General features: G+C 37.9%; 1 protein-coding gene across 2 annotated transcripts in view; it reads left to right on the top strand.

Annotated features, from left to right (window-relative positions):
- The window catches only part of LOC139713798 (mitogen-activated protein kinase 1-like), a 56,508-nt gene extending 35,844 nt beyond the window's left edge, over positions 1 to 20,664 (top strand). The window contains exons 5-9 of one of the 2 annotated variants that reach the window (XM_071625501.1): positions 6,893 to 7,097; positions 8,345 to 8,503; positions 11,581 to 11,690; positions 13,222 to 13,324; positions 14,951 to 20,664. In XM_071625501.1, coding sequence (XP_071481602.1) covers positions 6,893 to 7,097; positions 8,345 to 8,503; positions 11,581 to 11,690; positions 13,222 to 13,324; positions 14,951 to 14,964 — 591 coding nt within the window. In that variant the 3' untranslated portion in view covers positions 14,965 to 20,664. Of the gene's footprint in view, positions 1 to 6,892; positions 7,098 to 8,344; positions 8,504 to 11,580; positions 11,691 to 13,221; positions 13,342 to 14,950 lie in introns of those variants that run through there. The other variant, XM_071625500.1, reaches the window with a different exon arrangement.
- The last annotated feature ends 4,693 nt before the right edge of the window (positions 20,665 to 25,357 follow it).

Here is a 25,357-nt window from a genome sequence, read left to right as displayed (position 1 = left end):
TTTGTCTGTAGTGATCAGAACATATTTTTGATTAAACATCTTCCTCAAATCGTCCCAATTCCAATGATTGTATGTCATTTCCCTTCCGCTGTTTAACTTGAAGAAAAGCTGCTAACGAGGTGGAAGGAAGGGACCTTTTGGAAGGGTTAGGAACAGAAAATGATGTTATGTATTTTGTTTTTTATCTGACTTAAGACTGCTTTTTCGCCAGCAAAATTGAATTCAGCCTTCATGCTGCTCGCATTTCTAAAAAACAACAACTGTGTGTTGGTGAAAATGTTATTAGTGCGAAGCCTCAATGCAATAGGAAACATTTCTTTTAATAAAGCTGCAGATACAACACGAAAAATGGAAAAAGTAAGACTTATAAGAATTTATATATGTGTTGTATGAGCTTGAAGCCAATGAGAAGGATGCTGTTTGTATTGATCGACTGATGAATCCAGAGTACTAGGAATAGAAATGTTAAGGCATTTCCTCTTTTTTTCATTTTTCTTTGTATCTGGCTGTAAATCACAATGTTTTACATTTTCAGTGAGTCACTGGGTGAAACCGTGCAAAATATGACAAAATCCACTTCCATACAAATTATCACGGTCATATGTTGCTCATTGATAAACATGCCTTTACCAAAAGTTTTGCAACAAAGGACACAAGTATCAACTAAACATGGATGTAAATCATCGCAGGTAAGAAAAAAGATGTTTGAAAAAAAAAAAACAACCTGCTGAATGATTTAAAACCAATCTTTGTGTACCGTAAGCACACTTTGAAAGCTATATGAGATATCAAACTCATGAAACTTTTGTAGAGTAGCTTATGGATAATCATGAACTTGATGACATGCCCCCCCCCCCCCTTTGGCAAAAAAAGAGAGAAGAAATAAAGAATTGCAACATAGACACAAGTAATACGCAGTAAACATGAGGGCAAATTACAAAACATAATATCATGCAATCATGAACTATTTTAACGATTCCTACTACATAATTTTAGGCTTTAATATTTGTGTACCTATTGAGCACACTTTGGAAGATAAGTTGAATTTACAGTTAAATAAAGATATGTTCTATTCGATGCTACTTACAGTTGTTTTCTGTTTTGAGGCTGTATCTCAAGAAAATGTGAGTACAATGTAATACAATACTTTTAATAAACGCAAGAATATATACACACTAGGTGTAGGAGAATCATCAAGGTTTTAAATGGTATTATAACAATTTTTCCCTTGATATCTTGGATGAGACATTACAGTACAATTAACGTTCTGCAGCTTGTATTCGTATATCTGAAATCATAGTCACGGTAGTAATTTGAATAGATTTATGTATAAATAATTATATGCAAATTTTTAGTGAAATATAGGTAACTATTCCTGAGTGGAACGTATTCTACATCAGTGATTCTCAGCAGTAAAATTAAGACCACAGACACCATCACTAGGTACCTTTTACAGAATAGAAATATAAGCCTGTAGTGGCACTATTACGGCGGTCATTTTGCATTTAATTGAATGCAAATATATGCAAAAAATGTATAAAGGGAAGTTTGAAAGTTACTGCTTATATCGTAATTGTATTCCCTGACCTAAAAAACATCTATAGGTTTAGACACCAGAATCTATTTTCTGCGGGTTTTATGTCCAGATATATAGCGACTTACTCCTGAGTGTACTACATTAATGATATACGAAGATACGGGCTTGCGCAGGCAATATGGCGGCCATTTTGCATGTAATTATATGCAAATATATGCAAAAACTATATAAAAGGATGTTTGAAAGTTGCTATACATAACATAATTGTATTCCTTGACCTAAAAACCATAGGATTAGACACCAGAATTTACTTTCTGTGGGTTATATATCCCCAGATATAGGCATAAATAGGTTGTATGGCGGCCATTTTGAATTTATGCAAATTAGACACTGATCCACCACTCGAATTTTAGGGAACTTTTAATATGTTATTTTGATAGCTCTTCCGGGTCAAATGCAAGTGGAATCGTTTCTGTTGCAATTAGTTGTGGGTCATTTCATATTTTGACTGGACTACATCCCTAGGTGGTCAGGATCTCAATTTATCAAACTGGGCACCATGCCCCACCCAGAGGGCCCCAGGGGGCCCCAATTCCCCCAAATTAAGGAATCTTGAAAAAATTGGGCCCTTATTGTACATTTTCATCTTCCACTTGAGAATGCCTCGTCAAATTTTGGTAGAGCTGTGAATAATTTAGATTAGTGACTGCGTGAAAGGTGAACTTGCGATACTCAGGTGAGCGCTAGACCCGCGGGTCTCTTGTTATTTTCACGAATTTCGCGAGTCAGCTGCTATTCGCGAAATTAGAAACATGCGAAAATATTGACTCTAATGCTGATATGAATGTATCGTACCCGAATACATTTCTCCGTTCAGTACAGGACTCCACGATCGCGAATTTTACCACTCGCAAAATTGTCGGGAAGTCTTGATTCAAGAAAATTTAGACGAAATATATGGCGTATACAGTAATTGTTTCATACATGTTTTTATTTGCCAGCAAGATAAAGAAACCTGTGCTTCTCGATACCAGAATATTTATTTTTCTTTTGTCTTTGTCATGAATGTAACCCTAATACTTCCGGACCATTTCTCATCTTGTTATTACCAAGCGGGGCGTGGGGGGCATTATGACTCCCTCCCCCCCCCCCCCCCCAAGATCTCGGCCATGGATCGCCTGATTGCCTCAATATTTTGCATGAGGGTAGAGGATGAAGTAATCCACAAAGCTGTTTGACTTAATTTAGGAAAGTCCTTTTCCTCTATTTTATATGAATTAATTTATGCTAATTTATGGAAGAAATCATAGCTTTGGTTTATTATTTCTCATTGAATGAATCTGTAGGGATTGCAATTTTTGGTACAAATGCCCTTTATAACTTCCTAATCAATTTATCAAAGAAAATGATAGGTTGTGATTTTTATGTCTTATGTATTTTATTGTTTCCAATTTTCTTATGTATTTCTGTGATTTTTTCACTTTTTTTGGGCTGTGTATGATATGTCTATGTGCAAGAGGGTGTGTGTGTGTGTGTGTTTCATATTTAAACACTATTTGTCAAAGTTATGTTACCTTCTAGAAAGTATAATGTACATAATAAAGGACAAGTTGATTTTGTCCAATATAGGTTTATACACAGTTATATCGTCGCTGGGGTGACAAGACCTTGTATCTGAAATTTTGGTGAAGATGACTTTTTTTGATTAATGGTCAAATCATGGGTTAAGTGTCATCCTGGCCAAATCCCAACTGTCTTACTCCAAAAATGAAGCCACCACGGCATGTCAAAGGAAAGACTTTTGACATGTAGAAATGTCAAAATTTCACTGACATGTGTTCAGTTAATGTAATCTGACATCTATACCATAGGCCCAATAACTAAAATTTGGTATCAAAACATGCGGGAAGGATCACAGAAAAAAAGTTGTGGAATTTTGTTTTGAAATATTAAGCCCCCCGCAGTATTAGGATTTATGAATATTCTATTATTCAGTTGCAAGGATTACAGATGGCAGGGAAGCAAAGTCTAACCTCTAAAACACCAAGTTTAGTATAAGTCTCCAGTTTCTCTAATCTTTTTTGTCAATACACGAAAGTCACACAAAGCGTGGTGGGATGTGGAAACAGTTTTCCTCAAAAGAAAGAAGATTTTACCTTTCGCACCGATGGCAAAACTATTAATGTGCTGTAGCAATAGAAGTTTAAAACAGCTGTCCTTGAATGGGTTGATCTGTGCATGATGTGGGCTGATGGGACAGATTTTCAGTATTGTTCACAATTCATGCAGTAAAGTGGTATGTTACGATTTATGAAACAGTGTATTTGACTGCAGTGCAAACAGTAAGTTGCGTTTTGCATGCATGATTGTACCGAAACTGGTCACATACAAATGTAATTTGTTCCATGGTACATCTGCTCTGTTTCATTTTGTAGATGAATTGAAATTGAAATTAAGCCAAACTTTCTTGCTAGCATGTGTAGAACAAATGTATAGTTGGTATGTTCCAGTGTTTTATGGTAATGTTTGTACTTAATGCACAAAAGCCACGGTCTCTAGTCACACAAATTCAGGAGGTGCAATGGCTGATGGCATAGGATTTAAACTGTCACAGTATTGCAAAAGCTTTGCAACTGCCCATATTATCAAAACTCTCAAGGTATCACGTAAAGTGCTTCAGGCTTTCTTTGAGCTTGTGTATATTTTTTTTGGAAGAAAAAAGTAGGAAGGGAAGAAAGAGATCTTTTTAATATCTAGGTGCAGGAAGTGCTTGCCGTGACCAAATACAGATCTGAAGCAGGATGTTTAATATTCATTTCAGTAATTCCTTCTGCATCATGCCTTTCTTTGTAACTTAGTTCTATTCCATTCTAAGCTTTGTGTGTGTGTGTGTGTGTGTGTGTGTGTGTGTGTGTGTGTGTGTGTACATATTCATTTCATTGTAAACATGGGTCTGATATCGAATGAAATTCAGATAAAGAATATCTATCATAAAACAAAAAAGTGTGTGTGCTACAGATTTATTAGTCTTCAAACTTTAAATATTAAACACTGCACATGGTGCCAGAGCTACACATTATATGTTATAGACTGTGTGTGTGAAAGAGAACAAATTGTTGGATGCATAAAATGCATCATGACATACAATCTTTCTTCTATTCCTCACAAGAATGTATCGAGTGTGCAAGAGTCAGCAAGCCATGAGCTGATCTTAACAAGATTGTGCCTGTAAACTATGAAGAGAGGCAGGGAAGACATTTCCACGAATGTAGAGTGAGCCATATCAAGATTGTAAAAATTAGCCCCGAGAGCACCTCGTCCGCATCTTCACTTCTCACAGACGTCTCTCCTTCAAACTACTTTTACGAGCTCTCCTTGAGCATTGGGGGGGGGGGGGGGGGGGCGTGATTGCGTGACAAATTACGCAGTGATGATATTTATATTTCATCTGTTAACTGCACCGTGCAATTACAGCTCTGCCATCAGTGTATGCATTATTACTGAGGGAGAGGCAGAACGTAGGACTGCCACATGCTGCATTTATGGATGGTTCAGCCACTTAGGGAAGAAGTCTCAATATTTTTATCTCAGTGCTGTGGTGGATTGAAGCGCAGGAAGCTTTTCGAGGAAGTGGGTGATGAGCACATATACATAACACCAACCCCCCCCCCCAAAAAAAAAAAAGAACAACAACCACAACAACAACAATAACAAACAAAACAAAAACAAAAACAGAGACAGACAGACAGAGAGGAAGAGGGATAAAAAGAGATAGAAAGATAGAAAGAGAGAGAAGTCATAACAAGAAAGACTTAGAAAATGGCAGTATTATTTTGAGAGCATAGTGTGGCATTATTACAAACTTGCCTAGCAAATTATGGGGCTCAACTTTAACTATCCTATGTTACTCAGGTTCATACACTGTATCTGCTTCAATGAAACTGCAGTGCTAATGATTTGAATTGAAGGAGGATAGCCAGAAGTTGTTAAATGTAGGGAGAGGCAGGACATTCATACAAGAGTTCAGATCATTTGATTTCAGCTGTTTTATTTGCAAGCTCCAAAATGTCCAGGATGCTGTTGTACACTTATATCAAACCAGAAACATTCATGGCATTAAACTTTTGTGAATTGCCACTGGCATTCAATGCACTGTGTAGATTAAAAAAAAAAAATCACATACATTTTACTGTCACAAATCTTGGCTCCTCGCAAAATTTGCAAAAGTTTCATGCTTGCAAAAATTTGTGGTTTTACAGTATATGTGTCAATCAATGACGACAAGCATTTCAACTAGGCAGGGTCCACAATGTGTGGCACTAAGTGACTTACAATTGATTTATGTTATTACTTTCATCCGCAGTGTTTTCTCACGCTACACAAAAGCAGTTGCTCATCACACAAATATCATCATGGAGTGCAGTATCAGTTACGCATTCATCATGATGAGCGATATCATTTGACAAGTTGATATGATATCTGTTTAAGAGCTTTCTGTTGTCTCAACCGATGATTTGTTTTTCTATTAAAGGGAAGGTAAACCCAAAGAGCAATGTGGATTGAGTGAAAGCAGCAACATTAGTAGAACGCATCAGTGAAAGTTTGAGGAAAATTGGACAATCGATGCAAAAGTTATGAATTTTTAAAGTTTTGGTGTTGGAACCGCTGGATTAGGAGACTACTAGAGGATATGACGTATGAGTGGACAACAATACAAAGAAAATATAAAGGAAATTCAACAAAAATTCACTTTTCTAGAATTATAAAAGAGCAATGGACCAACCGCTTTCAGAAAGCAGGGGGAATAATTGCTACCCTTAACATAATGTCAGTATCAAGTTGATGGAATTTGTAATTTTCATGAAAAATGGATTTTTGTAGAATTTTCTTTTTATTTTCTTGGTATTGTTGTCCACTCATACATCATAACCTCTAGTAGTCTCCTCGTCCAGCGGTTCCAACACCAAAACTTTAAAAATTCATAGCTTTTGCATCGATTGTCCGATTTTCTTCAAACTTTCACTGATGTGTTCTACTAATGTTGCTGCTTTCACTCAATCTACATTGCTCTTGGGGTTTATCTTCCCTTTAAATGTAAAGATTGTCTCAGTGGTCAGTATGGTTGAGCCCTACACCATGCATTGTGTCTGACTTATTAATTTTTGGCTATACAACACCTGTAGATATTTAGTGGTTTTTTTTTTTTTTTTTTGTTCCTTTGTTGTGGCTTCAGAGGAACTACTTGCGCATTGAGTTTTAACCATGATTTACTGCTTAACTCTCCTTATATGTTTAGCTGAAGCTAACTATACGTTTTGTCTTGTTCTTTTATAATTTCTCAATTGTCTCTGGTAGATCTGTGACTTTGGTCTGGCGCGAATAGCAGACCCTGACCACGACCACACGGGGTTCCTGACGGAGTACGTGGCGACAAGGTGGTACCGTGCCCCCGAGATCATGCTCAACTCCAAGGGCTACACGAAGTCAATTGACATGTGGTCCGTGGGCTGCATCCTGGCAGAGATGCTCTCAAACAGACCCATCTTCCCCGGCAAGCACTGTATCCTCTGCCTGAAGGCCCTTTGCATTTGATTTGATTTGATTTGATTTGATTTGATATATTTATTCTCCGTATGGCATCATTTACTATTTTTTTTAATCAACATAATCAAACATAATATACACAAATATGATACTCATCATAGCTACATGTAGTTTCTACTATTTCAACAGTTTTGATTACACATACATCCTGTGACTTAATTACAGTACATGTGTTATGAATTACCAAACAGAATGGTCGCCAATAAAAAGCTATAAGCTTGACCCTTTGGCAACCGATGACACAGTACGTTAATGCAATAAGAGAAGGGGGGGGGGTCCAACATGATGCTCGTGGATAAGGGGGATAATACGAGAGACAGAAAGAGCGTGAAAGAGAGGGTGATAGAAACCTTCCGATGCCAGGCTGGCCAGATCAAACTCACAATAAATACAGTGTGTGTGTGTGTGTGTGTGTGTGTGTGTGTGTGTGTGTGTGTGTGTGTGTGTTTTGGAAGAAGGGGGTTTGGGGTAAATAGGACATTAATAGGGCGGGAAGATGGCTGTAGGAAGTACCTTTAAATTCAGAGGGATGGTACAGTTATGGTTAAGATGGGGCTTCAGGTTTCCAATGTTTTTTATGACGATTTTTGGAGGTAATGAGAAACGTATAATGAAATATGAAAGACCATGCAGTTCTTAGAGGAATTCAAAGTTATTCGATGAAAGTTGGTTTTGAAATGACTTAGATATCCAAAACAGAGTGATTCTAATGAAAGGTGGAACCCACCTTTTATTAGGATCGCTTTTTTTACTTTGTTTTTGGATATCTCAGCCATTTCAAAACTGGTTTTCATAAAATAAACTTTAAATTCCTCGTAGGATTGTGTGTTCTTTAATATTTCATGAAGTGGTTTCTAAGTATCGTCAACGAAATGGTCACTTTGTCGATGAAATGACTGATTTCGTAACGAAATAGACCATGGGATACTTTACGCTCCATGCAAATTGTCCATGGTTTAAACCCTGGTTTCAATTGTACCACCTTCGTGAATCCGGCCATGGATTCTTTTGGTGATGCTGCCATGTCATCATCCTTGTTCGTTGCAATTTGTGATAACTTTCAAAAATATCCTTATTCTTCATCCCAGTTATCATAAATTCTGAAACTCTGTTTTCAGTATAACTAATTTATAGCTGTTCCAATGTAAAAATCTGAAAATCATCCGGAGGTTTCCCTTAACTGTGTTGATGCGTCTCACCCAGACCTTGACCAGCTGAATCACATCTTGGGGATCCTGGGCTCTCCTTGCCCAGATGACCTGGCCTGCATCATCAACGAGAAGGCCCGGGCTTACCTGGAAGGGCTGCCCCTTAAGCCCAAGGTGCCGTGGAGTCGTCTCTACCCCAAAGCTGACGGCAAAGGTGAGATGGCAACATGTAGATGATGTTGGATAGCCCGAGGATTCATAATCATCAGTTGAGAACCAAGAGACCAGTGATAATAATAACATAATAATGATACTAAAAGGTCTTACTCATCCAGGGTAGCCTCTTCGGTGTATCCACTGCTCTACCAGAGAGCCCTGCCATTATCATTTTAATACCCTAATGCCCCTTGGGTTCTTTGCCAACTATTGAATGTGCATACACTTGAATTGACAGTCCTAAAATAAATGCACAACTTAGGTATAATTGGGCCAGGTAAAGTTTAATGCCTCGTGGCTGAAGGCCATGGTGGAATAGAATTGCACAGGGGCTATTAATCAAATGCTTAACCCTAAAATGGCCGGGGGGGGGGGGGGGGGGGGGGATGGGGGATGGGGGAACAGAATCCGCCCCCTTGACATTTCACACAATAATTCTGTAATGCAAAAATGCCTCATCATGAGGCGTCAGGAATTTATTTGTTCAAAACTCGTGCAAATTTTGAGACCAAGTTCGTAACGTGTGCGCCTACTTTTACAAAGCCAGGGCCACTTTTGTAACTACATGTCACCCCAGAACGAGCATAATTTTGTGATTTTGTGTACATTTCCTATAGAAAACAGTGCTCTGTCATGAAACTCATAAAACCTGATTTTTTCTTCTTTTTTTTTTTTTTACTAACAATCACCTTGAGTGGTCAGTGACTATTTTCAATCAAAAACCATAGAAAAAAAAAACAAAGTTGAAAAACCAAAGGAATACATAAGTTCCTAAAACAGTAAAATACATACATAAAATTGAAATGACTTTTGTAGGTTTTTGTGATGTATAATTGTTGAATATGCTTAACAGATATACAGACCAAAAAAAGTAGACTCTCAATTATTTGTTTGTTTTTGTTTGTTTGTTCATTTTCCATCTGAGAAGATGGCTGGATATCCCACATTCAGCTACATTAAGCTGATCTTCTATAGGGTCCAGTTGGATGTGAGGTGGGGACCACTTCACCGGGTTAAACACCCTGCTCTTTGCGATGAATGAATGAAGCAGGATCTTTTATGTGCATGAGTTGTTACTCTCTCATACACGGGACCTCCATTTTATGTCCTATCCGAGGGACAGAGTGTTTTGCCTCTTGCTAGAGGGGACGGTATGCTTACACACAACATTGCTCAGTCCAGACTCGGGTTCGAACCCGGGCCGCGTGATCGTGAGGCAGACGCGCTACCGACTGAGCCAACTCACCGCCTGACAATGCCTTTTATTAGGCTAAAACTCTCTCAATGCCTTTAATTAGGCTAATGGGCTTAGTGTGCATGATCGATTAATTACGTTATAGATGCCCCTTCATTCATTGCAAATAGCAGGGTGCTACCCAAAGAAGTGGTCCCCCTACCCACCCATGCAAGAAAACGGCCAAATGTTGCTGACCCCTCCTGGTTTGCCCCAGACAGCAAACAGTGTCAACCAGGCACATTGTGCCATATATGCTTGAATGAGTGATTCCAGTGATTGCATAGGATGCCAGAATGACATCTCGTAGTACAGTTGAACCTCTCTTATCCAGCCTCCCTTTATCCGGATCTCTCTATTATACGGACGCAATCTCGCCGTGATTTTTTTAAAAATAATTACGGGAGGAAAGGGGGATTCCCAACTCCTTGAGAACTCCTACACAAACACACATGAATTACATATACTTGATACATTTCTGAATAGTTATTTAGGTAAATAATCCCAAGAATTTATAAAAGAAAATGATTTCATTCTTGCAAACACGAACCTCTATTTTGGGGTCTGTTACTGAGTGTAACAATGAAAAGGTTGCAGTATACACATTACTACATGTGGTACTACAATGGGCTACTGTACATGTGTATGTATATTATGTACATGTATAAAGCATTGAGTCTCCCGTATCCGGCCAAATCCCTTATCCGGATGAGCCCCGGTCCCGACTTGTCCGGATACGAGAGGTTCAACTGTATGAGCATACAGAGTCACAAGGCAATCTAATAGACCCATTCATATTGTAAATCACACTAGAGCAATACTCTTTATACAGTGGGGTGTTGTACGGTGGAACCTCGTATATAAAGAGGTCAGATATATAAACAAAACCCTTTCATAAGAAGGCAGTTTTGCAGGTCCAAAGTGTTTCTCTGATGACATAGATGGTACCCTGGGGTACCAAATGAAAATCAGCGATTTTGTCGAATTATTATTTTTTTAAAGATTGTACCCTGGGTTGCCAAAAAGTGAGAAATTATTTTGGTGTGATTTCTTCAACATTCAATCTGCCCCATGTTGTTGTAAAAAATTCTGTAAGTCATTTTTTTAGCTAGCTAGAGCCAGCGCGCACTAGCCACCGCACTGCACTGCACTGCACATGCAATTACTAGCACAGAATACTATGCATGCATGGTATAACATGCAGTGGCATGGGAATGACTACGTACATGCACACACAGTGCATGCATTTCTCTGCGGCTGTCCTCGAGTGGACGTGAGGTGGTGCTACACAATATGGTACCCCGTGGTACTACGGTACCCCGGGATAACGCGTGATGCATCATATGTCCAAGTTTCTCTACCCTGGGAACCTTATCTAACAAGGTACTGTAAAACAAGGAATGTCCGCGTGCATTTTAATTTCGCGAATTTCGCGAATTTCGCGAGCGCCAAGATTCGCGAAATTAAAATGCACGCGAAATTTCTTGTCTACACTATATGCATTGAATGCCAGAGGCAATTTGCGAAAATTTCATGCCACGAAAAAGGCCGTCGGCTCCAATTCGCGAAAATTTGGTGCCGCGAATATATCATGTTTTACAGTAATTCTGGTTGTCGGGTCCTCGTCATGACGAGGTTCTCCTGTACGTTACTAGTATTGGCTAAAACACCATGGTTTGCCGCTTTCTGTTACAAGAGTTATACCATGTGACTCTACATTGGAACCCAAACAAGTGGGGATCAAAACTCCCCACCATTCAGCTCCATGCATATGCAGACTGATCATGCTGTTGTTCTTGCCATAGAAATCACTTGAAACTATAAACTCTTGTCACTTGCAGCACTGGACCTCTTGGAGCGCATGTTGTCCTTCAACCCGGACAAGAGAATAACAGTGGAGGACGCCCTCGCTCACGAATATTTGAGCCAATACTACGACCCCGAGGATGAGGTAGGTGGTACACTTTGAGTGTATTTAACCCATATCTGCCGGTCGTGTAATGCAGTTTTAAAGGCTGTTGCAGCCAGAGACTATTTCATGTACATTCACTAAACTGTGCTGTCTCAAATTCAAGGTAATGTCACCGACACTTATGAAAAGAAAACTATGAAAAACTATGGAAAACTATATATCAATTGAAAGAGAAAGAAATGGCCTTTCATATAAGATGTAAATCAGCATCATGTCATGAATTATGTGATGTCAAATGATTTTAATATTTTCATATGATTTACATATTTATGAATAATCACATCGCTTATTCAAAGGAAACCACTAATGAAAAATATCCATAGCCTTTATGCAGAAAAACAACTATAAATTTTGAAATCTTCATAATGTAAGCTTTCCGATGGTATGTAACTCATAGTGTGTATTGATTACAAATATGAAGAAATATCGAATAATAACTCAAAGAGCTGCACCTGCAGACTAGTGTGGTCTATAAACTCATAGACTCTATGGGTGGGACTACAGGAAAGTACGCCTATACGTACACGTACAGCAGTGTTTGATCTCACATATAGATGAAGACCTATTCTGTCAGCAGCCTGCTGTAAACCTCCGAAGGGAATACAAATCCAAGTAAAAATATCAGTAACAGGAAGTGATGCAAAGGACTGGGGGGGGGGGGATATCAGGTCATAGTTCACAGGCTATAATATAAAGCTATATAAATGACGTCATTGTCCAAACCATTTCTGCTATGGATTATCCCGTAGATTGGCGTTCGCAGTGTTTGCGTGAACTACGGGATATCCCGTAGATCGGCGGATGCGTATGGGTTAATTTTGTTGTTGTTGTTGTTGTTGCTGGTATTGTTGGTGTTAGTAGTAGTTAATATCACAATTATAGATATTGCTTCAGTGTAATATGTGTACTGGAGGTGCTGTTATTGTCTTTCTCATATGATTATCATTGTTTATTGCTGTCAAACTATAGTATCAATTTATTAGCTTCAACTTGGTAACTTTCTTTATCAAGTAAGGGTTCCTGATAGTAATGGAGATTAAAATCTGTAGAAAGTGCAAATATTTATCTTGAATTTTGTTCTAGGCACATGTTCTTACAAAATTATTTTGCTATGGAAATTTGATCACTTTGAATGATATTTTAGGACCAGATGATTCATATGATACTATATCTGTGTCATGATCATAGAGTATACACTTCTCCATTTGCTGAATATATCATAGAAGTTGTAAAAGACAGTACATCTTGTGATAATGGCCTCTGTTAGTGTGATCATGCAGTCAATGAATCCAAACTTTGTACGTCTTACTTTGAGTAATTGCTGTTTACTTTAATATGTCGATGTAGAGCAATTTATCAATCAGTTTTGGTATTCAGAAAGCAATCCAATGCAAGAATCATTAGAATTGTATGCTCTGTAATATTTCACAGGTGGTTTTTAATTATCTTGCAAAAAGTTAAAACCTGAATTCCCCATCTCAGCCAAAACTCTACCATCCTTTTAATACAGCCCGTTGCTGAGAAGCCCTTCACGTTTGCCACGGAGCTGGATGACCTACCCAAGGAGAGACTGAAGGAGATGATCTTTGAAGAGGCCAACAAGTTCAAAGCAGGTATAACAGGCTCTTAGGGTGCATTTGAGTGCTCAAAAGCAAACCAAAGCGATCTGTACTGTGCTTTGCTATATTTGGAGTGTTCGTGCGCTCTGTGGAGAAAGCGTACCTCATGAGTTCTTTTTAGAGGGGATCACACATTTTGTAGCAGCAGGGTCATTCACCTGGCACACTTAAACTATTTACAGATGTCCCGAACAAAGAGAATGAACTCTTTGCATTATGACATATGTGCACGTTACGCGTATTCTTCACATGCAAACTTTTGGTGTGCTTTGGTACCCTTTTGGAGCACATCAGGAAGTGGTCCACTTCTGACTTGGTTCGGTTCGGTATGGTACACTGTAACAGTGTTCAAGCGCTCCTGTGATGCAGGTTCGGTTCGGTTCGGTTCAGTTTGCTTTAGGAGAGCGCTTGAATTCCACTAATCTTTCCCTGCCAGCTCTCTGTATAATGTCGCAATATTGTGGAAAGCATTGCCCTTGTTAATTATACAAAGACTGAATGGTCGTGACTGCGATGGCACAAGATTTCGTAGGAGTTGAAAGATATCTAGGCGCTCTATTAATTGAGGCGAAGCCAAGTTCAACAGTGCGCCTCATCTTTCACTGAGTGTGAAATCTTGTTCCATTTCATGAGTAAACACCATACGCTACTGTATTTGTTTTATACAACACCTCAGACGTCAAAGGATGTGGCCCACACTGATTCTTTGATTTAGTACAGAAATGGCAACCATATTTCTAATGAAAGGTGAATGAATGGCACAGTGCATCAACCAATCAGATATCTAGAATTGCTGTAGGTGTCTACTCTATGTAATTGTAGAAAGCATCGCCTCATGCATAATCATGAGATGAGCACCTACCAAAAAGATTGAATAGGAAGGGAAAAATACAAAATTATAGAGAGTTGTAGTCACATACAAGGTATTGTCTTATTTCCATTGTTTTGTCTGAGCTAAAAACAAAACCAAATTTTAGGCTCTGAATTGATCAACATCCAACATCTTTGATTGCATTGTAATTTCATTCATAGAGATCATCAATAGCAAATTTTAGGCTCTGAATTGATCAACATCCAACATCTTTGATTACAATGTTATTTTATTCATAGAGGTCATCAATAGCAGAGCTTTGAAATTCTCCAGGAAGTAAGCTTAGATACCACTGCATGTCCTGACGGAGTATGGGACCTCCCAGATTGGGGATTATATTTCAATTTGCCGATTTAAATGCATGGAAGACACAGTTATCTCCAAGTCTGCTTGTGGGAACTGCCCTGAATTTGATGTGTAAATGTAGGTTTTCCTGCTATAGACCAATCACAATTAGATTGACCTTTTCACATGCTGTGTGTTTGTAGGCCAACTTTTCAGCGGACATGCCAGTTTTAGAAACTATGTTTCTTTAAATGTGCTTTTGAACAAAAAAAAAAAGGAAGATATTTGTGTGCACATAACCTTGAACATCATTCATAATTGTACCGTCTGGAAATGGGGATGTGGTAAGCTGTCAGCATTGAGAGAATTCATGCATTCAATTAAAACTTAGCTCTGCTGCATAGTGTTGTTGACATGTGTCTATTTGTTCATTTTTGTCTTTTTCATGTTTTCTGAATCCACAGATGGTAGAAGTTAAGCAGACTTAGCAAAGCTGTATTACTGCCATACGATGTACAGGGCTTGGATAGAGATTGCTGACTGGAGGAGGGGGACATTTAAGCGTTTTTGACAGTTTATCCAGAAATCCGTTCGACGTCGGCAACATAGCTACAGCTGTGGACTGACCCCATGGAGTGAGATCCCTCAACCCATGACTTGTGTAAAAGTGTTGTACATATGTCCCTGAGTATGCGTTATTTGTGTGAGGTAATTTTGTCAATGCGTTCCACTGTGCGCAATCCAATTGTTCTGCACGTGGAGTAACGGCTGTGAAGTTCCCTGTGTTTGTAGACTGTAGGAGCTTGTCAAAGCTCATTCCCCAGCATGTGTTGGCCAGTCCTTACTTTGTTTCAGGTTTTGTGGGTGCTGTCAGTCTTTGCAATCAAGCTAAAATGTGGAAAGACATATATTTCATTTCTTTATGTGATCACTGCCTAGTAGCACAATTGTACATAAAACTTATTGAGAGTAAGAACACCCTGTCCCCCTTTAATTACCTTCTGTAATTCCAGTCTTTGGGTTAACACCTATTTGGGATATCCACAAAATGCGGGCTGCGGAAGGCGTACACCTTTATTCCAATGTTAATGCTATTTTTCAGCATGTCTCACCTTCTGGTTAAGAAATGGGAAAAAACATAGATGTTTCATGTGTTCTAATGGAGATCACTGGAAAACATATGATTGATTTTTTTTAAAGATTTTTTGAAACACTTAACTTTTTATGCCCACACACCTACCTCCAGTGAAGAGCACATGTGAAAAGGTAATCAGTAAGTCAAAACACAAAATGACAAAGCATATATAATGTGGAAACTCTAACAAAGGCATATGATTATTTTTTTTATTTCATTTTTCAGTGTTGAACATGGCTGTTCTCAAGTACTGCTGTTTTGACTACCTTGTATGCATTTCTGATTTTTAATGCACCATGGTGGACAGTGGTTACTAACCCCAAAACATTTATAACTTCTTGTAATCGTCAATGATGGATTAATCTGAAGAAAAAAGACCTTTAGAATGGTAATTGAAAATTGGTTTTGTACATTAAGCAATTATAAAAAAAAAGTATATATATATTTTTTTTGTGTGTAGAGAAATAAAGTGCAGTTTGCTGCGTCAAAAGTACAGACCTCACCCTTATCATTGTGACGAAAAAGGAAGAAATTACAGTCATGTAAAATAAATAGTCTCTAGGTGTGAATGTATGAAGTGAATTGATCATTGTCGGAATTGATTTATTTCTTTATCACCTGTTTGACAGGAACTTGTACAAAAAGGTGACAGGCCTGCCAGTCTACCTTTAAAATCGTTATGGAGGTATTGCAGAGGGAATTTTTGGTTGCGTTGATCACTGTGCTACACTGTTTTGGGGCAAAAAAAAAAATGCCCTTTGTTTGATAGTTTAGTCTGGTGAAAGAACAGTCAGTTTACCAGAGTTGGTCCCACATGGATGACCATGGTTTACCACTGTATGCTTGCCCTGTTTGAATGGGTGGCTGTGATAAGTTTAAAACTGTCAAAAGTCGTGAAAATGCCAAAGAAAAATTGAGGAAACCGAGTGGAAGAGGAAATGGAACGGGGAGAAGAAGTGTGCCACGCACGTCTCACGAATACTGGGAAAGTGTACTGATAGTCAGCAGTGTGAGGTTGTGTCACATGTTTGTAACAGAGTATCAGATCATGGTTATGAAGTAAAGTATAAGATATAAGATTTATAATGTTTATACAAAGATTACATAAAAAAGAAAAAATCACTGTAAAAATCATGTGCAAGTATTAATGGTCATTAAAAAATAAAAAAAGATAAATGTGTAAAAAAAAAGAAAGAAGAGGAAGGAGGTTGTTTTGCTTAAGTGAAAATAATATTGCATAATATTGCTATGTTGTAAATGCTGTCACTATGTAGACATGTGTGAAGTGCATGCAAAAAAATCAATGCTCGACTGCATTCTAATGTACAGGTTTGCTCATCGAGAGAGAGAGAGCTGTTGGTTCTTACGAAAGCAGTGTAGCACACTATATTCTGCTGACTGGTGAAATGTTATTCTTTTCTGCTTTCTTGTGTAGCATCTTAACAATGGGGGGGGGGGGGGTTAGAAATTAATGAAAGAGATATTGCACCAGAGAGGTTAGGATCATGCATGTTTTTTGCAGTAGTAGAAGATGGCTGTTTGTAGGTTATTTCTACAAAACAGTGAGGGAATATTCCAGGAATTGTCTGGTGACTTTTCTTCAGATATCAATGCCAAATGCACATTGAACATTTTTCCTGCTTTGTTTGTGGTGTTTGAAAATATCGCTATGATATCGTACGTAATATAGGATACTATCGGGAAGTGCTCATTTTGTTCGCAAGAAGAGTTCTCATTTCGCGCAATCAGCTCTTCTCGGGGGAAGAGCAAGGTCTGTGAAAGTAGGACTTACTGTGCTCGAAACCACGAAGGGTGGCGATGTTGAAGACCACAAAATATCAAAACACCATCAAGCCGCAGCTGACTTTGAATGATGTTACTTAAGTAAGAAGTATTGCAACTTTGGTATTACAAGCATGAATCTGCATTTCGGTTTAGCTTCTCTTGTTAAGAATATATGAAATAGCTCTCTTTCTTCACTAGTGATGTTGTTAGGTTCTGAAGTTGTTTTTATGCCTCCGCCACGAAGTGGTGCCGGAGGCATTATTTTTTTATGCATGTGTAATTTTTTTTTGTATGCATATGCCCGTGATGGTTCTGTGAACATCTCGACAGGCGGTGTTGAATTTCGCAGTCTCTTGATACAAGCATGAAACTGGTGTTTTTCCATCATTCTCTAATAGCTAACATTTCAGTTGTTTCATTTTGTACTTAGTTTTGTGCATGCCATACACCGAAAGAGATGTGTAATGTGGAATATGCTCATACTCTTATACTGTGATATATGCTATGTTGATAAAAAAGTAAATAAAGTGGCAAGGGGAGTGAATCTGCAAACTTAAATGCTGAGCTGGTGTATATTATTGTTCATGCATCTTCTCTTGCTTTGGTGTTGATTTCCATCTTTCTTTCTCAAAGATTTTGCAATTCATTGAAAACTTTGTCTCAAAACTGTTCAGTGTGAGACATCTTTACTGTTGGGTAATTGCATGAGTCATTGCTGTACGGGATCTTGTTTAGCATTAGGCTTGTAGGCATGGAAACTTGTACCCTACGTACTGGAGACATCTGGACATGGTTTGCTGTTTGTTGTAACCACTTCAACCAGTTGCCCACCCTTTGGAATCAATGTGTATAATCTGTTTGTCATAACCAGTGTGAACAGGTGTTAAGTGCTGGCCGTCTAAATCAGTTTTTTTGTGTTGTTTTGTTTTGTTTTTTTGCTGGTTTGGCCTCCCAATCTCTAGTTTTGTAGAATTCAGTGTCAACTGACATGTCTTTTCACAGTGTTCAACGGCCTGTGAATAAAACAAGTGCAACGTTGGCTCTGCCACTGACAAGTTCGCCAAGTTTTTCCTTTGGAGATACCTCTCATGATCATGGAAGAGGAATAGCTTTGTGAAATGTGGAAGACCTCTTATTTCACAATTGGTATTGACTTGATGCCAGTTGGTAGTAAAACAACCTATTTGCTACCCATGTTCTCAGTGCCCCCCCCAAAAAAAAAACCAGACACAAATGCACATGTACACAATCACACACACACACACACACACACACACACACACACACACACACACACACAAACACACAAACACACACACACACACACACACATACACACACACACACACAAACACACACACACACACACACATTACCAGAGAAATCCACATTACAAGAGCACGTGGTGCAGTTTGTTATTATGATTTTTTCCCCTTTGTTTCATGTATGTACAGAATTTCTTGAGTTACAGATTTGTAAAATAGGCATGCTTTGCAATGCTGATCCAGTGAAATCTCTTTGAGATATTGTGTACATGACTGTGGACAGACAATTTTATGTAAATGTAATGTCTTGTATATATTTATACTACTTGCGCTTTAAGGCTAGGCAGTAGGGAGTGCTCATGAGTGAGGTACGCATGTAGGAATTGGAGTCATGCAATTAGTGGTCAAATGCTTATGGAATTTTGTAAGTTTTGGAATCTTGTGGCAGGAAGGGGCAACTTGCTACATTAAGGCACTCCTAGGGGGTTGGAATACATCAAGTGATATGATATTCCAAAGAACATGAGTTTAATAGAGAAAATATTGAAATTCACCAGACTTTTTGACAGAGCATTTACAACATTATGTAGATGTAATAATACTCAAATTTATGACGTGTTAAAAAAAAAGACACGTACACATATGATGCATATAACAGTAATTGGGTGCATGTCTTAGGAATACATTGATACTCTTTTTGCCCCAAAGTATGCCTCTTAAATTGTTTTGCACCAACATATTTCAGAGAAACTAAAGTTCCTGTAAAATCATTGTGTCATTAAAGAAATCAATGTCTGTTTGCACCTGTAAGCAGGGGTAGTCATGATCGGGCTTTGAGATATCAATAATGCTTGCAGAATATTCCTGAAATGGACTAATCCCAGCTGCAAAGACGACTTGCCAAGGTGACATGTTACAGAGTTGGAATGGTGGTTGCGCCAGAGTATTCACTGCAAATTTTTAACTGCTAACTGCTTATGTCATCATGGCCTGTTCTTAAATGATGCGTCATTGAACTGGAAAACTACTTGTTGTCAGGCCTGATATGGGGTGTTTCAAAGCTGAAATGCCAAGTGCGAAGTAGCGCTTGGGACAGCTCATGTTATGGTGTGCACTGACAAAATTTGAACATCAAGCAAATTAAGGAACTTATAAGAGCTCTGATGAATGGGCTGTACCTTTAAATTCACCAGGTGAGCGTTAAAGGGGGTATCTCACTGAGCGGGAAACGTTTGCGAACGTAGCGAATTTGGGATTTCGCCAGGGTTTGTAAAGGGTTGCAAAAGGTTCATTAACAGTTGCAAGAAAGTTCGCAAACGGTTTTTATTGTCCCAAGCAATTTTTCTTGTCGCAAAGAAATTTTCAACATGTTCAAAATTTCTTTGCGAATTTATATTTTCACGAACAGTTGCAAACATTCGCAAAGCAGTTGCTAATATTTGCAAAATTGTTGCTAACATTTGCTAACAGTCGCTAATAGTCGCCACCTGTGTTTCGCAAACACTTTTGCAAACATTCGCCCAAGTTTTGCTAATTGTTGCTAAACATCGCTAACTGTCGCTAATGGCAGAAACGAACCCTGATTTTTCGCAAACATTCATCAGAAAAGTTGGCGAATCTCGTTCGCCACTCAGTGAGATACCCCCCTAAAGGATGTGCCATATTCACTCTGCTCTTGAATATTGCATGTAGCAAATCAATGACTGAAAGTCAGTGTATCTGTTTGTATATCATTTTTTTTTATTGTCACGATCAATCTTTTTTTTTCGTAAATGAAAATAATTTCTTGCATGAAATAAACGTAATCATTCCAACTCAATAATAAGTAAAGCAAGCAGTTATGTATATGTGTACAGCAAACATTTGTAGAAGGTTACCTGGTTATGAGGGAGCAACACAAGTGCAGCTGTTTCGCTTGTAGAGCTGAGAACTCCAGCCGTAGCAACCTATCACCTTTGGTTCATGTTTCATTCTTGCAAGATGACGATGATGGGTTATACAACAACAACAGCAAAGTAGTCACAAATCGTGTCTTTTTGAATGAAGTGACTGAGTTGAGATTTTACCACTTGCCAACCAAAGTAGAGTTGTCCACTTGTATATCGTGTGGAGGCCAAGCATTGCATGTTGAGGTGTGTTGGACTGGTGGGCAGTGAGATGCCCACCCATTTTTGATCGTTGACCCATCATTTCTTTTTATGCCCAGTGTAGGAACCTGCGAAGACTGCCAACAATGAGATACAATGTTTTCAGAGTACCGGTATCAATAGAGATATTCCCTCTGAACCAATACATATGGCAGAGGGTGGAGCTCATGATACCAGCTGTCTATGCAGATACAAAACAGCAAGATTTTTTTCTTCTTTTTCCAAATATTGACAACTAAATTGAACAAGGAAAGACAGATCCCTGCACATATATATATATATTATTATCAAGAAGGAAAACCGAAAACATGCCTGTTCGTGTAGAGTGATTAGATAGACAATACACACATGTGAAAACAGGGTTTCACAAGTACACAAGATTCTACGCATTTGTTGTCTGCGCAGATAAACAGTTTTCCGTACCACTCGAGTGTCTATCCGTAGGAGCTGAGTGAATGTTCTCCAAACTTATCATTGTGTTCACATGTATTTGCCGACTGGAATATTATTTGCGAGTGTAATTTGGTAAAAAAATCTAGCTACAAAACTTAGAGACTGTAATTGACAGCTGATTGAAGCAAGTTGTAGTAGTCAAGACGTTGAACTTGTATAGGATGACTCGGTTTAGGAACACATATTTTGTGAGGTTTGGAGGTTAAGCAAATTGAGAATCGACCCGTTTGATTTATTAAAGATCAAAAGGAAACATATTTTATTGATTGCAATTGGTATCACATTCTTTGTAGTCTTGTGAGATGTTTGTGTCATATATGTAAATATTTTTAGCATGCCTTTAAAAAGGAAATGAAAAATATTTGGCATGCCAGAGTCACTGAGGAACAGTCTTACTTGATGAACAGATTTCTTTTGATAATGGGAAGCAAACTGAAAGTGCTGAATTAAAATGTGTTCTTATCTGAAGAAGGGGCACATAGTATGATTTTCTTAGATGGGAGAGAGTTAAATTGCAAGAGATAAGGAACTTTTTTGTTTTGTTTTCTGGATTGAATAATGGATTTTTGTTGTGAAATTATATTGCAAGATTTTTATTATTTTAGATATATTTACTTGCTTTAACAAAGAATATATATGAGTATATGTCTGTGCCAGGTATGTGAAACCTTTTCCATGACAAATAGATTATGCAGCAAAATATATATGAGTGTCTTGTAAAGCTGACGATATATCAATCTCATGTGGCTAGTGTATGGTTTTCGGCATACTGGTGCACACTGTGAAATCCATAATGTTGTTTTCATCTTTTGTTACACAGAATTTATATTGTATGATCCAAGTGGGAATTTTATGTAACAGCATGTTTAGGACGTATTGCGAAAGCAGCATCACTGATTGTAAACTAAGATTAAGGACATTAGATACAAAGAAATGAAGATGAAAAAAAAAGAAGAAAACACACACGTAACCATTGTTGTAGCTTCAGATTCACAATAAATGTACAGTACTTCACAAAAATAGCTTTGAGCAGTCCTCCTGTGATAATTCTGTGATCGTACATATTTGTGGTGTGGTGTTTGCTGACACTTTTACTTTGCAGTATCTAATGGGTTCAGTCAGCTTTTACAAGTGCCGCATAATGCGGAGATATATTTTGTAAGTCAGTAAATTCTTGCAGGGCTAAATTATAATCATTTTCTCTTACACTCAGCAAATAAGAGAAAGAAAGTAAACAGTTTCTTGTGTTCATCTTTCTCATAGACCATTTGGCTAATAATGGTGTTTTATATACCATGTTAAAGGTAATTTGATTGGCTATAATCCCAGTAGGTCGATAAAAAGGAAAACTTTATGCATGAGTGAACACATTCATTTTTCTCTTCTAAGGCACAAAATTTAAAATTGCAAAAATGGACAAGTTGTTATTTAAGCGTGTATGCTCTTCCATATAACAATGAGAACAAAAGACAAATTCAACACAATAAAAATGCAAATTAATTTGCAAAACTCAACCTATGATGTCTATAATGTCTCTGTAACCCTCCAAAGATAAAGAAAGACAAAAAATAATGGAAGATATTGAAGAATATTCTGTCAAATCCACACAGAAAAAGTAATGGTAACATAGAAGGTTAAATATGAAGTGTTATTCCAAATTAAGAACATCTGAAAAAACATTTGGTTCCTAAATTTGTTTCATGCATTCTTACATTCCTTGATTAAAAGGTGAAATGAAGAAATTCCGTCGTTTTTATCACCTTTGCGGCTTACTCCCTATATCATTTAAAGTTTGAATTGATAGAAAATTCTTACGTTACCCCTTCAGTTTCCCCACTATGTTTTTGTTTTAGAATATGAAGAGAAACGAGGGAATGGAAACTTATTTCTGCTATTTCACTCATGTCTCTCGTTACATTAAATTGGTCTTTTGTTATTGCTATCTTGGAGGGCATTTGCAAATGAATTTCAATTTTTGCAATTTTTACTTTTCTGCCTTGGAGGACAAAAAATGAATGTGTCCACTCATGCGTACAGTTTCCCTTTGTATAAACCTACCAGGTTGATAGCCAATTAGATAATCTTTAATATGGTATTTGACAATGATTTTCATCAAAATCTTCTATGAAAAGTATTAACTGGAAGAAGTGTTTACTTTCTTTTTTTGCTGAGTGTATTTTGTCCTTATAATCCAATCAAAAAATACAGGAGCAATGCATTTAGTAAGGCAGACACACATACAGGCACATACATAATGTGAAACCCACTTAGGTCTTTTATTAAATGAAATAATATAAACAGGAATTTTCCAATCAATTTAACATATAGCATAGCTTGACAAAATAATAATAATGATAGGAAACATAACTGCTGGTTTGTGTTTTCATACAGTGCACTCCCGTTACAACGAACACAGTTATAACGACATTCCAGTTACAACGAAGTAAAAATTCAGGCCGCACCATTATCCACTCTACATATTTTTATTGTTTATTTGTTCGGTTTTAACAAAATTTCTATATAACGAAAGAAAACTGCTGGTCCGAAGGACTTCATTATAACTGGAGTCTACTGTACAAATTTGTTTTGAATGGAGAAAGACTGGAAAAGCATTTGTATAGTTTGATGTGTTCGTGGAGTATGAGGCAGGTAATTAATTAGATTAATTTCCACACAAGTACTGCACAGATGTTGAAGCTATCCTAACCAAAGAGAATGTTCCAAACTTTTCAAGCAGGTTATACAACAGTAAACTATTTCCAAAGAATGGTTTCTCCAAATGCTCACTTTGAAATTAAAGTTCTGAAGCCATTTTACATGATAGCTGTATTGTAATTTTCCTGTGCTTGCCAAATTTAAAAAAAAAGAAAATAATTGAAAAAAATCTGAAATATGTAGTCCCTAAAACTTTCTTTGCAAAGAAACAAGGATGCAGGAGGATTTGGAAGAATTGTGTCATTTCTGCAATTTAAGAAGTATGACAGAAACCACAGATGAAGTCGGGGGAAAATGGAGTGACAAATATATACCAGATAGTTGAATAAAACTTCAGATTGCAGTAGGTTTCTGCATATGCACTGTCCATGACAATGTCTTGCAGAGAAATTTATGATATAAATGAAAAACCCATGCATTATGCGGCAAGGTCTTCATCAGTTTTCCAATGAAAGGAACTTTCAATCATTTCCTGACATTTTCTGGTAACATTTACAGCCTCCTGCATTTGTTTGTTTTGTTTGTTTGTTTGTTTGTTTGTTTTTTGGCAACTGCAGTGCATTTTGAATGAAGCAAAATGAGGAAATGGAAAGTAGCACTATAATTCTGTCAAGGAGATATCCCATTTTCTCACAAAAAGGTTTTTTAAATGTTTTATTTTACAATATAAATGATTTAATATAGGACACAAAATTGAAACAGTCAGCTATTATTCATCAATCAGCCAAGTTCAATGGCACAGGGAATGTAGCAGGGGGAGACTTTTCTTGGTAACCTCAAAACGAACAATAGACTTCATCAAGTAAAGATGCAGCTAAGAGCAGGGGCAGATCCGAGTATTTCGTAACTGACCCCCAAAAATCCCCCAAACAAACAAACAAAAAACTCCAACATCAAAGCAAAACAAAGAAAACAACAACAAAAACAAAAGGCTTCCAGTGCAATTTTTTGGTGTCACTACATTCGAAAATTAAAGGGGGCGCATGCACCCTCTTTAATTTTTCCCTTTTTATTTCTTCTATTAAAAAAAAAAAAAAAAAGATTTGAAGGGTGGCGCGCGCCTAGTGCCCCCCCCCCCCCCCCCCCAACCGATCCGCCACTGAATAGAAGAGGGGACAGTTTAACACCTCAAAACGATCGCGTGCCCATCTCTTCGACCCTCCCTCTCTCCTATGGATCAAAGTCCCACACGCGTGCATGTACAAATGTTTTAGACGCAGTGCGTGCCGTGCAGCTTTTCCCGCCTTGAGCCTCCCTGGGGCTGCGCCCACCTGCCCTGTTGAATTGTGTATGGTGTTGGTAGCAGACGTCCTGAGGTCCAAGCAAAGATCGTACAATCTTTGGTCCAAGTGTTGCACAGGTGGGCCGCAC

This window comes from Diadema antillarum, unplaced genomic scaffold, assembly GCF_040938485.1.
Source record: "Diadema antillarum isolate AM-2024a unplaced genomic scaffold, OU_Dant_1.0 seq00002068_RagTag, whole genome shotgun sequence".
Taxonomy (NCBI): Eukaryota; Metazoa; Echinodermata; class Echinoidea; order Diadematoida; family Diadematidae; genus Diadema; species Diadema antillarum.
This window is presented reverse-complemented; position numbering and strand designations above follow the sequence as displayed.